At 48.2% G+C, this 15,325-nt stretch overlaps 1 protein-coding gene across 6 annotated transcripts in view; it reads left to right on the top strand.

Moving 5' to 3' along the window:
* MEGF11 (multiple EGF like domains 11) overlaps nucleotides 1-15,325 on the top strand; it is a 343,797-nt gene that overhangs the window by 262,440 nt on the left and 66,032 nt on the right. For all 6 annotated transcript variants that reach the window (XR_013370476.1, XM_077881550.1, XM_077881548.1 and 3 more), the window contains 3 exons: nucleotides 4,212-4,458; nucleotides 5,652-5,772; nucleotides 13,251-13,387. Coding sequence is in view for 5 of the 6 variants with exons in the window: in XM_077881550.1 (XP_077737676.1) it covers nucleotides 4,212-4,458; nucleotides 5,652-5,772; nucleotides 13,251-13,387 (505 nt within the window). In the remaining variant the exon portion in view is untranslated. The remainder of the gene's footprint in view (nucleotides 1-4,211; nucleotides 4,459-5,651; nucleotides 5,773-13,250; nucleotides 13,388-15,325) is intronic.

The following is a 15,325-nucleotide window of genomic DNA, read 5'->3' as shown; positions in this document are numbered from 1 at the left end:
TGCGCCAAGAACAAACTGGCTCTGGACTCTGACAGTTTCCTTCAGAGTCAAGGTGTGAGGGCAGTAACCACAGCCCTAACAATGAAGGGAATCCCTTATTTTGGACCCTGTGATTGTTCCCCATGACGAACACAGAGGAAATGGCTAGCCTACGTGGTGTCTCTGCACATGTGCTTTACAGGTGCCACCTTATGCCCAATCACACCTCAGTTTCTGTCCTCAGGATCATCATTCAGAAAGTGTGCCCTTTACCAACAGTGGAGATTGCTGGAGCCAGACCTGAGCCCGCCCTTGACTATAACCTCGGGACATCACTTAACCCCTCTGACCCTTTATTTCCCCATCTGTAAAATGGAGAGTAATAAAACCTAACTTACAGGGTTTTAAATGTCACAAGTGAGCATTTAAAATGTGGTTGTCATTATCATTACGATGGAGTCACATCATATGTACATAAAATTTATGGGAATTCTACTACGCGTGCTTGGCAACAGAAAGAGAGAAACGTAGAGACCCAACTGCTGGGTACTTGGTCACAGTCCTGTGAACCTCTTCCAGTGTGAGTGGAGGTTGTAAACTATAACTGGACTTGATTTTTTTTTATTGAGCTATAATTGATATATTAGTTTCAGATACATAACATAATGATTCCACATTTGCATATATTGTGAGATGATCACAAGTCTAGCTAATATCTGTCACCATACATAGTTGCACATTTTTCCCTTGTGATGAGAAACTTTAAGATCTGCTCTTAGCAACTTTCACATATTATTAATTATACAGCATTATTTTTTTAAGATTTTATTTATTAGAGGGTGCATGTGCATGAGTAGAGGGGAAGAGCAGAGGGAGGGGGAGAAGCAGACTCCCTGCTGAGCAGGAAGCCCCATCCCAGGACCCCATGGTCTTCCTAGAGGACCTGACTTGGGGCGCTGACTTTCTACAGGCAGCCAGGAACCTCATGACCTGAGCCGAAGGCAGGCATTTAACAGACTAAGCCACCCAGGAGCCCCTATTATTAATTATACAGCATTATTAACTAGAGTCACCAGGACTTATTTATTTTATAACTAGAGCTTAGTGCCTTTTGACCACCTTTACCCATTTTTCCCACTCCCTATGCCCCACCTCTGGTAACCACCAATATGTTCATTGCATCTATGAGTCTGGTTTTGTCTATTTGTTTTTTTAGATTCCACGTAAGAGAAATCATATGGTATTTGTCTTTGTCTGACTTATTTCACTTAGCATAATGCCCTCAAAGTCTATCCATGTTGTCACAAATGTCAGGATTTCCTTCTTTTTGTGGCTGAATAATATTCCTTTATATATATATAAGCCACATCTTCTTTATCCATTCATCCATCAGTGTACACTGAAGTTGCTTCCATGTCTTGGCTATTGTAAACAATGCTGCAGTGAACATGGGGGTGCAGATATCTTTTAGAGTTAGTGTTTTCATTTGCTTCGGATAAATACCCAGGGGTGGAATTACTCGATCATATGATAGTTCTATTTTTAATTTTTTGAGGAGCCTCGATACTGTTTTCCATAGCGGCTGTACTACTTTACATGCCCTACAATAACCCAGAAGGTTTCCCTTTTCTCCACATCTTTGCCAACACTTGTTATTTCTTTTGAGACTAGCCATTCTGACAGGTGTGAGGTGATATCTCATTGTGGTTTTGATTTGCATTTCCCTGATGATGAGTGATGTTGAGCACCTTTTGATGGACCTGTTGGCCATCTGTATGTCTTCTTTATAAAAATGTCTGTTTAGACCCTCTCCCCAGTTTTTAATCAGATTGTTGGGGTTTTTTGCTATTGAGTTGTTGGAGTTCTTTATATATTTTGAATATTAACCCCTTGAAATACATGATTTCCAAATGTTTTCTCTATTTAGTAGTCTGGTTTTTCATTTTGTTGATGGTTTCCGTTGATTGCGCAGAAGCCTTTTAGTTTGGTGTGGTCCCGCTTGTTCATTTTTGCTCTTGTTGCTTTTGTTGTCAGATTCCAAAAATCATCATAAGACCAATGTCAACGAGTCCACCACCTATGTTGTCTTCTAGTTTTATGGCTTCAGGTCTTAAACTTCAGTTTTAGCTCCATTTCAAGTTAATGTTTGTGTATGCTGCAAGATCATGGTCAAGTTTCATTCTTTTGTGAGTGGCTGTCAGTTTTCCTCACACCATTTATTGATAAGATTGTCCTTTCCCCACTGTATAGTCTTGGCTCCTTTGTCATAAATTAATTGACCATATATGCATGGGTCTATTTGTGGACTCTCTATTCTGTTTCACCAATCTATGTGTCTGTTTTTTGTTTTGTTTTGTTTTTTTTAATTTTTCTTTTTTTTTTTTAAGATTTTATTTATTTATTCATGAGAGATACAGAGGGAGAGAGAGAGGCAGAGACACAGGCAGAGGGAGAAGCAGGCTCCATGCAGGGAGCCTGACATGGGACTGGATCCTGGGTCTCCAGGGTCACACCCTGGGCCGAAGGCAGCGCTAAACCGCTGAGCCACCCGGGCTTCCCTTGTTTTTTTTTTTTAAAGATTTTATTTATTCATGAGAGACACAGAGAGAAAGAGAGGCAGAGACACAGGCAGAGGGAGAAGCAGGTTCCATGCAGGAAGCCCGATGTGGGACTCAATCCCGGGTCTCCAGGATCCCGCCCTGGGCTGAAGGTGGCGCTAAACCGCTGCCCTATGTGTCTGTTTTTATGCCAATACCATACTGTTTTGATTACTAGCTTTGTAATACAGTTTGAAATCAGGAAGTGTAGTGTCTCCAGCTTCATTCTTATTTTTCAAGTCTTCTTTGGCTCTTGGACTTGATTTTGCCTCACTCTCTGTAGTACCAGGAAGTAAATACAGGGTGAGACTTACTCATAATCTGGCAGCTCAGTTTGTATATGTGATTATTTGGGGCACAGATAAAGAAGGAATAAAGCAGGATAGGGTAGTTGGGATTTGGGCCCAGGCTGGTTCCATCTTCTATTTTTTTTTTAAGATTTTGTTTATTTATTCATGAGAGACAGAGAGAGAGGGGCAGAGACACAGGCAGAGGGAGAAGCAGGCTCCATGCAGGGAGCCCAACGTGGGACTCGATCCTGGGACTCCAGGATCATAACCTGAGCTGAAGGCAGCGCTAAACCACTGAGCCACCCAGGCGTTCCTTCTTCTAAAGGATGAGGGACAGCCTCCATGACATTGACCACTTGACCTTGATCAGCAAGTGGGAGGTACATGCAAGGGAGTTTGTGGGGCTGATGGAGTGACTCCTCCATCAATGCCTTAGTCCCCAAAGATCCCAGGTACTCACTGGCCTCAGTAGAACCTTGTGCTCTTGTACCTGCCCAGCCCTCAAGTGCCACTGTCTCTTTGTTCATACTGAGCCTGCCCAGAGACACCTTCTCCAATCCCACTCACCCGCCCCCTTCCCTTTCTGGGTGTCTAAACCCTAGAATCACGGGAGCACAAAGGTCAACTGCTCATCTCCTTGTCTTCAGGAGGTAGGATGTCTAGCCATTCCAGTTTGCCCAGGACTGAGGGATTTCTCAGAATGTGGGATTTTAGTGCTGAAACCAGGACAGTTGGTCACTCTGATAGGCAGACAATGGAGAGACAGCCCATTTCAGATGCCCTCTCCTCGGGAAGTCTTGCCTAATCTCCTTAGCTGGGAGCAATCTTTCCACTGACCTTCTGGAACATTTTTTGTGCCTATCCATGTCCATGCTTGAACTCCGCATCCGTCATACTCCAGGATTCAAGTGAATGAGGCTATGGTGTGGGGACATCTTGTGTGTCTTGTGTGCACCAGGTGAGGGTCCTAGTGGGAGGTGGCAGTAGGCTGGATGACCTACTTGGGGCTCTCCATTCAGGCCCTCTTCACAGCTGTGGATATTTCTGCAAAGCGGGCTCAGATAGCACTCTTTGAAACATTTAATTACATACGATGATCTTGAAAGCTGTCTGCCCCCTCCCAGGGAAACATTGCTTTTTCCTGCACCTTCTGAGGTTGGCTACTTGGAAAGTAAAGGAATTGAACTGAAAGTGAAGCAACGGCGGGGGCGATGGCCCTTGCTGCCTCCTCGCCAGGGGAGAGCAGTGCCCAGCGAGGAAGGCCGTCGGGGCCTCAGCACTGCCCTCCGTCCTACGGATAGTCCCTCGGGGCCTCCCTCAGCCCTGGCCGGCTCCTGTCTTGCAGGCTGTGACAGCGACCACTGGGGCCCCCACTGCAGCAACCGCTGCCAGTGCCAGAATGGAGCCCTGTGCAACCCCATCACGGGGGCCTGCGTGTGCGCCCCCGGCTTCCGTGGCTGGCGCTGTGAGGAGCTGTGCGCGCCCGGCACCCACGGCAAGGGCTGCCAGCTGCCGTGCCAGTGTCACAACGGGGCCAGCTGCGACCCCCGCACCGGCCAGTGCCTCTGCGCGCCCGGCTACACCGGAGTCTAGTGAGTACCTGCGGGTGAGGGGGTGGGGGTGGAGTGGGGGGTCCCTCCAACCGAGAGATGGTGGGAACAGAAGGGAGTTCAAGCCCGTCCTGGCCACCAGCTCTCTGGCGCTGGGACTCCAGGTCCTATGCAGGTTACATGCCCAGGCCTCTCCCCCCACCCAGGCCCCAGGGGGACAGGTGCAGCCTGAGACCAAGCAGGGCCAGGGGAGCACTTTAAACTCCTCCCCCGTCCTGTCCCGGGGCCCCAGAGCTCAGCTTAGCAGTCTCCTCTGATCACAACCCAAATGTTGCTACTCCCCTGGGTCCTGACCCTTCCAGGCTATTTGAGAAAGAGGTGGACGAGGGCCCCGGGCAGGTATCGTGTATAGATTCGGGGAACTCACTGTTGCCTGTTGCTCCGATCTGTCTTCTCCCCTCAGACCCCAAACAGCCCCTCACTCCAGTTTCCAGGAGTCTGTACTGCTTCACTGAGACCCGCCCCTGCTCAGAGGCAAGACTGAAGTTCTCCCCATCCTGTCGATGGCTCAGTGGCCTCCCAATAGCCCTAGGTCCTGAGAGGGCACCCAAGGACACTGGCCAGGGACACATCCTTGACTGACGATGTTTACTGCCTGGCCAGTCCCACTCATGCCCAGGGCCAGTGCCCTAAGGCCCAAGGCCAAGATCCTGCGCAGATGCTCCCTCATACCTCAGCAGTGCACATGAGCCTGTTACAGTAACTGAGAACCTTCCAGAGCCTGGAAATGGGGCATGCTCCAGATATCCTCTCTCCCTAAATCTTTTAGAATCTAGATGGATCCTTAAAAGCTGGATTGATTAATCCCTTCTCAGTGTCATTACTCCTGGTGCTCCTTTTGCCTGGCATGCCCTTCCCTCCTTTCTCCCAGTGAAACTAACTTCACCCTCAGGACCCAAGTAAAAATGTCGTCGTCTCACAGAAGGCTTCCTCCCCAGAACACTCTTCTTGACACTATGAGCACTTAAAGTCATCCCACAGGTACTGGCCAAGCACACAACATTCCAGTTCCTTATATCCGAGCCCTGTTTCCCCCTTCTGGCAGGAAGCAGGACTGCATTTCAGCTAGTGGCCCAGTTCACACTGACTGTGAACTCACTAATTCCTGGGGAGCCCTGGGGCCCTGCCGTCCGACTAAATGCTGCCGTGGCTAACACCTCTGCTTCTCCATGCAGCTGTGAGGAGCTGTGCCCACCTGGGAGCCATGGGGCTCACTGCGAGCTGCGCTGCCCCTGCCAAAATGGGGGCACCTGCCACCACATCACTGGAGAATGTGCCTGCCCCCCAGGCTGGACGGTAGGTGGGCCCTCAGGACCTGGGTGGGACCCCGTGAGAGGTGTGGGCATCCCTCGCTCACACACCTTGCCAGGTTAAATTCTCCCATCCCGAAAATCCTCCCTCCTATCCGTGGTCATGGGCATCCCTAGACGCTGCCAGGGCTGCCATGGACACGACTCTGAATCACGTCTGCCTCTAAGCGCTGTGTGAACTGATGGCAAGCTACTTAACCTCTCTGTGCCTGTGGTCCCTCATGCTCAAAGGAGTTGAAATCTAGATTAGCCCTGTCCCCAGGTGTAGGTGCTCGCCTGAGCTGCCACGGGCTCTGGGCCGGATGTGACAGGACAGAGTGTGGTGTAAGGACAGGGCAGCCGGTGGGAGGTGAAGGGAAGATAGCAGAGCATGGATCCCATGCAGTTCTAGAACTTGAGATTCCCAGCCTCTACCCCCTGCTCTCTGACACACACTTCCTGATTCTGTGGGCCCAGATCTGTATTTTAACATGTGCTCCAGGCAATTCTGTTGCAGCCTCAACCTGTCCAGGTCTTATGTCTGGAAACCACTACAATGGACAAAGGGGATGGGAATTATAACCTCTCGGGTCGAAAGTCAGGTGCTCTGTCCAATGTTGACCCTGAAAAAAGCGCTCAGCTACTCTGGTCTCTGCTTCCCCATCTGTAAGCAGAACTGCTAAATAGCTAAGCCCTAGCCTTCCTAGCTGCCATGCTTGGCAAAAGGCTCAGATGAGACAGTGCACATCCAAAGTGCTTGCAAACCCTCAAGTCCTTTATAATTGCTTGTGTTACATTCCTGGATCCCACAGCCTATGAGCCTCCTTTTCAGCTCACGTGCTCTTTCAGTGCTCCTCTCCCCCTGCCACAGACCCCAGCTTCTCAGGAGCAGAGAGTCACTAAGACTGACTTTCCCGGGCTCTCTCCCTGCCTCTGACTCTCCAGTAACACACCCTGTGTCAGGGGAAGCTCAGTGACACAGCCAGCTGTCTCCCTTGGGGCCTGAGACTTGGCAAAGCTGGAGAGGACAGGGTTGCTGAGCAGGAGCAGGATATTTCGGGAGGCTGTGAACGCAGGGGTCACAGGGAGCAGGCAGGAGGGATGCCCACCAGGCCCACGGACACAGGCACAGATTCGCCAGGATTTTTTAGAGCAGGAAAGGACCGGGAGTTGATATGGTCCAGTGGTGTCCAAACTCGGCTGCACACCAGAGTTTCTGAGGACGGGGGGCTTAAGTACAGATTCCCAGACCCCACCAGGGACCTTCTGGGGCCTGGGCCTCTATCTTTTAATAAGCTCTCTAGATGATTCTGAGGCAGCCAAGCCTGTCTGTAGGTCTGCATTTGGAAGTAATTGATCGAGACTGTAGGATTTCCTTCTGTGTTTCACAGACCCTAGGGTTTCTTAGGGGTGAGGATGAGGAGCTTAATAATTAGCACTCTGGGTCCCACATACCTGCTCTTCTCCATTTGGATCTACTTTCTATATTGAGGTTCTAGGTAAGATTTCACATAAAAACAGGGTCTCCCAGCTTTTAGAGGTTTGAACACCACTGGTCTGTTAATACATTCCTTTCTCAGACGAGGAAGCTGAGGCCCAGAGAGGCTGAGTGAGCTGCCCAAGGCCACACTTCTGGTTAAGAGGAAGGTGGGCTAGAATCTGGGTGTCCTGACTCTAGACTCTCAAACCGCAGCCCTTGGTGTCTGAGGATAAAGGCTGTTGCTGTCTCTCCCACATTTGCCCATTTCTCCCACCCTGCACCACTCTCTGAAAAGACCCACTTATCTCCAACTGGCTTCCAGAATTCCACCACCCGTGGAGTGGGTCCTCAGAGGCCTAGCTGTAGGCAGTGAGATTGGATCAAGGTGAGGTAGGAAGAGAATAGGCCCAGGCCAGGCCCTGTACCTGTAAAGGCATCTCCAAAGAGACTGATGGAGGCCAGTGATTGAAGGCAGGGGAAGGGTGGAGGCCAACACATGGAGGATTTTTTTTCTCCCCAGCACAGTGAGAGGTTTTTTTCTTCCAGATGACAAGAAGCTCTGTCAATAGAAGCCTCTGGATTTGGGGACTTTATGTTTTTAATTTTATTGTAGACAATTGCATTTCTATTTTTGACACAGCATTTAACTTGCAGATTTGTATGAATTATTAATACCCCTCGTGCATGCAGAGACACAGTGGAGTGAAGCTGTGGCTCAGTCCCTGGGACCCCTCCCTGGAAGGGCTGGGGCCAGGAAGAGGGTGCTGGGCAGAAGGGTCCCGCCTTCCTCATCCTCCAAGACCTCACTTTCTCCCTGGTCTCCGGTGGCTTCGGCCATACTCAAAATCTAAAGAATACAATTGCTAACTCACACAGTGCAGCTCCCCAAAGAACTGAGACATTGAGCAGAGCTGGAGAAAAGTTGCCAGCACCCCTGGCCCTCCAGGCCCCTCCTCAGAGATTCCTGGCCACCAGGCTCTAGGTGTACCTGTAGGACACTCCACTTGCCTAGCTGTCGTTATCTCTTTCCAGGAGGGGCCTTTGCAAAGAGCCTGGGAAATTATTACTCTTTATCGTTCACCTTTCAGAGGAGAGAAGCCAGGTGTGAGTAGTTGGATGAGAGTGAGAACTGAAGACAGAAGGGGAAGTAGGAGGAGATGTGATCAGCTCCCGTTAGGAGTTCCTAGTCGGATGGTGGAAGCTGGATATAGTGTGTTTATGTGCATGTACACACACCCACACACCCACACCCACATAGAGGAAGCAACAGGCCTGAGGAGAGATGGGGCTGATGTGCTGGGAACGTGTCCCAGAGGGCCAGCAATTGGTGTTTGGAGCCAAGGCTGTAAAACCACAGATGCTCAGGTTCAGGAAGGATGGCTAGTCGAGACCCATGCCCTGGCCGGTACCTGGACCATTTCCTCAGCACCCGCACCAACCACTAGTCACTGACCACTGAGAGCATCCCTGCTACCTGGGACAGGGGTGGTCATTGGAAATGCCTTCAGATGGTTGGAGAGTCTGGGTCATTCCTTCTCTGGAGGAATTGGTGGTGGCCTGCCTGAGGCCTCTTATTTATGCTCCATTTAGCCACCGTCCTCTTAAAGAGTGGCTGGTTTCCAGATTTTGACAAACCATTTGGTCTAACCACTTCTCAGAGGAGCAGGACTATTGCCTCCCCTCATATGCAACCTTCTGGATGCCACTCCGCCCAAGAACCCACTGCAGTCAACCCCCTTGGTTGACCAGAGGGCAGGTGTGTGAGTCTGCTGGGGTGGTTGTGACAAAGTAGCAGAGACTGGGGACCTTAAATAACAGAAATGTATTTTCCCACAGTTCTTGAGGCTAGAAGTCCAAGATCAAGGTGTTGGCAGGATTGGATCCTTCTGAGGCCTCCCGCCTTAGCTTGTAGATCCTACCCACTCCCTCTGTGGGTGTCTGTGTCTTAATTGACTCTTCTTATAAGGATACCCATCAGATTAGATTAGGGCCCACTCTCAGGGGCCTCATTTTCACTTTATTACCTCTATAAAGACCCTATCTCCAAATACAACATTCTGGGCTACCTGGAGATAAGATGATATGAATGTGGGTAGACACAATTCAGCTCATAACAGCAAAAGAAAAACCAGAAAACCGGAAGAGAAGCCATAGCCTTCTCTTATTTAAGTGAACACTTCGCTGCCTGCTGTCTCCCCCATCCATCCCCCAAGCCTGTTCCTCCAATCAGCAACATTATCAGTTAAGGTTTTCCCACTCTTCCCAGGCTCCGGTGGTGCTGGGCCCCTAGTAGGTACAACACCAGGTGTTCGCTTGGGTGGAATTAATATTGGTTAAGGGCCTGCTTCTTAGGATACTGTACTAGGTTCCTTCACATCTCCAACCTCACTTGACCTCCACAACCACCTTGGAGACTGGGAGTTTTGACTCCCGTTTTATAGGTGGGGAAACTGAGGCTCAGAACAATCACGGGACTTGTCATAGCTCAGCCATCTGGGAGGAGGCAGCGCTGAGACTTGAGCCCCAGTGCTCACTTTGAGTCCAGTGTCCCGTCAACCACACTGGGCAGCTGTCCCTTCCAAGGTATGGAACTACTTCAGGCTCCAGGAGCTCCAGCCTGAGGAGGGATTCAGGCACCTGGGGTACCTGCAGTTGGGGAATGTTGAGCAGGGTCTTCTTGGTGCTTGCCTACCTGTCCAAAAAGTCTCCAGGATGCCTGATTTCCTTGGAAAATGTTGGAAGGAAGTACTCTGTGCACCAAGCTTCCCTACTGGCCTCCTCAGGGAGCCCTCATCATGTCTCAGAAGCTTGTGCAGTGCAGTGAGGAAGGCAGGCCTCTGTGGGGGACCCCTCCCACCCCCTTCTGTGACTCTTCCCTGCCCTTCTCCTCACATGCACACTCATCTTGCTGTTCTCAGCTGCTGCCTCTCCCCCTGCAAGCCCTCTCCCTCTGCCCCATCTCAGCCCCTCACCTTCTGACAAGCAGGGAAGAGAAGTCTGAGCTAAAAGGCCTCCCACTTAATTCATTACAGTAAACTGGATGATATTGAAAAATGACTTGGGTCTGGCAGCATTTTCCTAAGCAAACTGCTTCCTCCGGGTTGGCAATTATTGGTGCGTAATAACTGGATGTTGAACTAATTGATTAATTAATTGCATGAGAATCCTCATTCTCTGTAAGAGAAATGACTATCTCTAGTGTGGGAGAGGCTGGAAGGGCAGCTGGTTCAGAGGTCTGTTTAGTAAAGACCTAAGATTCATAGATATAATATTTAAAGTTATCTACTCTCACAAGGCTAGTATTGGAGGAAGGGGAAAATAGTCCTCTTACTCATCCAGGAAGGCAGGTATGTTCACATCCTGTGGGTGATTCTTCTGGCATTTCCCTCCATATTTCTGCATCACATACTTCACTGCCATTTCCCGACTTTTCCATTATAGACATTTGTTGAATCTGTTGACTTCCTACCACAGATGAATATTCAAATCAGATACAGACACATGCAATCCTTCCCCCACCCTCTCAAGTGGGACTTTATTATAAGTGTTGGTTGAATCATTTTGATGACATTAATGATTTCATAATATCAAGACATAATGAATTCAAAATCAATGTTTATATTAATATGCTCACTTCTGTATTATCACTAATTTATCCCTAAAACTCTCTGGCAGAACTTGAAACCTGTCAATAAGGTCAGACACATCAGCAATCTCTCAATTTGCTTTTCATTTCTGTTTTTTTCTGAGGCCGCACTCCCACACTGGAGCTTTGTGTGCTTCAGTTCCTGCTGCCCTGTGTCATTTTGGACTTCCTTTCACTGGCATCCTGAAATTCCCTTAACTTCTCTGCTCTGTTGGTGTCCCCATTTCTTTCTTCTTTCTTGAATAATTCTGTTGGATGAAAAAAAAAAGAATCCTCCAGTAGCTTCCTGAGAAAGTTCATGGAAAGTTAATTTTTTGAGGCTATTTGAATGTGAAAATGTCTTTGTTGAATCCCTATTTACATGTTAGTTTAGCTGGATATAGAATTCTAGGTTGCAAATTATTTTCCTCCAAATTTCTAAGGCATTGCTCCATTATCATCTGGCTTCTAGTCAAGTTAAGAAGTCCAGTACCTTTTGGTTCCTGTTCTTTTGTTTTTGTTTTTTTAAGATTTTATGTATTTATTCATGAGAGACATAGAAGAGAGGCAGAGACACAGGCAGAAGGAGAAGCAGGCTCCATACAGAGAGCCCGATGTGGGACTTGATCCTGGGATTCCAGGATCACACCCTGGGCCAAAGGCAGGCACTAAACCCCTGAGCCACCCAGGTGTCCCTTGGTTCCTGTTCTTTTGAATGTAAGTTTCTAAAAGCTTTGGGGAGAATTTATACATCGAAGTATAAATTTTATAGTGACAAGCCTTAATGTGGGTGTTTTTCACTTTCATAGACCTTTTCAATTCAGAGATCAGTGCTTTCCATCCCTCCATTCTGGGAAATTTTTCTTGTATTATTTTTCCCATTTAATTTAGACACCTCCACTTTTTCTGTTCCACTGTCTGCAATTCTCTTTTAATCAGCTATCAGACCTCCTGGACTGATCATCTAGTTTTATTATATTTTGCTCACAATTTCCTTCCTTAGTGCCTCCCCCTCCTCCTTCTTTCTTATTCTTCTCTGTGGGAGATTTCTTCATCTTCCAACTCTTCTACTGCAATTTTTTAAATTCCTGCCATCTTATTTTTAGATTTCAAAAACTCTTTGCTTTTCTCAGGCTATCCCCTTTTATAGCACCCCACTCCCATAGATTAAATGATTTCATATAACTACCTACAGATATCCATTTTAATGATAATAGAAGTTTATAATTCTCTTCTTAAATGTTTTCTTTGCTTCCTGCATAGCTCCCATTACCTCTGTGTTCCTTTTGTGTATTTGTCTGCCTGCTTAGGTCTTCATCTGTCATGTTAGAGCCTCATTTGAAATATCTGGTGACCCTTCACCACCTGTTCATGCTTTACAGCAAGCCTCAGGAAAGCTGGTTGGAAGCCTATGGGTAGAGGGTGTTGCCAGGCTTGTTGTGACCGATAGGACCCTTAAATATTGCTATTGGTAGGTCTTTCCCCTTGAGTTTATTGGTGCCCCCAGAAAAGAATCCTCCAAAATTCTGCCTGTGGGAATAGAGTGGTAATCAGCAGTCTAGTTGCTGAGCAGGTGGAGTTGCATGGGCTCCTCATTTCTCATGGCACCCCTTCAGCTGTAGCTTGGTATACCTATGACCAAGCCTACATGGGCCAACCTCTTCCAAAGTCAACTGCCAGGCTTCTGCCAGACTGGGGAAGTCACCTGGCTCTTTGAAGTGGGGGCAGAGGTCTGGGGTCTTGTTCTCTCTTTTATAAACTTTCAGCATACCTGCACTTTGACCCTCAGAGTCTCCTGGTATCTCTGATTCCTGAGCTTTTCTGAGGTTACTATCTTCCAGCATGTGACATCTCATGTCCTGCATGACCTCTGCTCCCATTCTTTTTGCCTTTGTAGGCTCATACCTTTCCCCCTTTGCTCTTATGTTAACAGGGTTTGGGAAAGAAGTGTGTGTTTCCAGACCATCATGTAGAATCAGTCTCTGTTTTTCCTCAGCACTTTACCGTATGCCAGTGTGAGAGCACTTAGCATATTGTACTTTAGTTATCTGCTTTTCTTGCCTCTCTCCCCAGTAAACTGGGAGGTCACTAATTGAGCCTTCCTCATATTTTTGTATCCCTAATGTCTAACACAGTGCCTGGTATATGGTAGGCACTTCATAGATGTGTGCTGAATAATTGGATGAGCCAATTGGCCTCAGTCTCCCTATCTCTCAAGTGGGACTTTAGAACCACAATGTCCAGCTTCTTATGCTTCTATAATTGAGAAAGTCCCACTGAGGAAATGGGGTGGTCCCTGGGGTTGTACTAGCTGTGCCTCTTCTAGGAGAGAGTGGCATCAGGATTGCCCTACCCCTATGTCTTCCCTCATCTGCTTCAGGGAGCAGTGTGTGCCCAGCCTTGCCCACCAGGGACATTTGGCCAGAACTGCAGCCAGGACTGTCCTTGCCACCATGGAGGGCAATGTGATCATGTGACTGGACAGTGCCACTGCACAGCTGGATACATGGGGGACAGGTAAGAGAATTGTCAACTACTGTCCTTGCTCTTTGTGTTGCTCATTTTCCCAGCAGCCTTGCAGAGAGTGGCTGAGGTTCAGTACCCCACAGCGTTCCTCTGTGAGTTTTCCTACTTTCTCAGAGAGTATTCAGAGTCCTCCTGCCTGGAAGATTCATCAGCTCATCCTTCCTGGCCCTTGGTCTGCTACACACACACACACCTCCCCCTGCTTAGTGACCCAAGCCCTAGACTTGCTCTGACTTACCAGGAGAGGAATGTGAACACCTACCACCCTTTCTGCTTTCTGCCTCACTGGAGGGAGGCAGTGGCACCAATAATCCAAAGAAGCTGGGAGTGTAAACTAGTTCACATGTTTTGCATGATTTCTTCTAGAACTCCATTTTATTTTTATTCTGAATTTGGTTTATACCAAAAGGATATTGGCATCAGTTTGCCTCCTCTGAGGGCGAGTGGCCTGACAACTGAACAAGGGCACCCATGTCCTGGAATCAGACCAGCCTTGCAGAGCAGATAACCCACAAAACACGTAACTGAGGAATTACTGTACGTGCACATTTGCCATTGCAGGAAGATGCTGTGATGATAGGGTAGGTGCTGTGGAAGATGAGTGAATTTGGAGCTGGAAGAGGACCACAGGACCCAGGCCACGCCTCAACTACATATGTCTCTTCTAGCAGAGAGAGGAGCGGTAGGGTGGAAGCTCTCACACCCCTTCTCTGCTTCTGTGGGATCCATGTTTCATCTCTGGCCCTGGGTTTTGTTACTTTGCCCAGACAAAGTGAAGCAAAAGGAACATTTTTTCGCCATCCCTCTGCTTCCCCTGCCCAGGTAACATCAGCAAGCAGGGATTTAGGCTGAGTCAACTAATTGATCCTCCTGGCTGTGACAACATAATTGGGCTCCTCCAACTGTCACTGGAGTCAGCCCCAAATCTTTGATGATGGTCAGAAAAGCAATTTTCCTTTTTTTTTTTTTTTTTTTGCCTAAGTTTGTTGGCCTCTAGCCTGAAGTCTTTTGAGCCAGGTCTGATGTCTTTGTGAGCTAGAGTGCATCTCCATGGGCTTCCCAGCCTTAGAACATGGGGTATGGCATCCAGAGATCCTCCCTGACTTCTGTCAGAGACGGGGTCTCTGGGGTAGGTTAGCAGGGTGGTGGGGAGGGCTGAAGCACTGAGCCCAGCTTTCTATCCCCATCCTCTCCCCTAATAAGGAAATGCTCAGGATGAGCAAGTAGGGTCAGGAGGCAAAAGACCCCAGAACCAGAACAGGACCCTTTGTTTCAGTCCACTTACACATGAGAGGTAATCAAGCTCACTTGTTGCTGGAAAGGCACAGGCCCAGACTTCCAGCTGGATGGACTCAGCACCAGTAGGCCTTATGTCATGGACTCTCTCGGTTTTCACTGCCAAAATGTATCCAACAGAAAAGTAATCCTAATCCCTCTTGTTGGGGCCTGCCCATGATCCTGGGGCAGAGAGAAATCCCAAATCCTTGGGGCCCTCTGAGCAAGCTTCACCCATCAACTAGAGAGGGTTCAGTGGGAGGGCCAGGTAGCATTTGGGTTTCCCACCTCAACGGGCCGCCTAGTGTTTAATATTTTAGAAAATTGCCTCCATTAATTTTGTAGGTGACAACTGCATTAACCCTCCCCAAATCATTGCAAGCATATTAAAGTTGAGTGGATGTAATAATGCGGGCCTCCCCAGATAGGCAAAATCCAGTGCAAATTAAACATGAAACGTAACGAGGGCTTTGCAGCTCATTTTGTAATTTAATTGAGCAATGGATCTGGGTGTTAATGGCAATATCAGACACATTAGATTGATATGTTGCAAAGGAAGGATGTTTAAGTAGAAAACTAATTCCTGCTGTGATTACCCTTCTGTTCCACAGGCCCCGTTATTAGCATGCTTTGTGGAAAATTCATTAGCAGTCA

The sequence above is a fragment of the Canis aureus genome, chromosome 32, assembly GCF_053574225.1.
Source record: "Canis aureus isolate CA01 chromosome 32, VMU_Caureus_v.1.0, whole genome shotgun sequence".
Taxonomy (NCBI): domain Eukaryota; kingdom Metazoa; phylum Chordata; class Mammalia; order Carnivora; family Canidae; genus Canis; species Canis aureus.
Note: the sequence above shows the minus strand (reverse complement) of the source record. Positions and strands in the feature narration are given on the sequence as shown.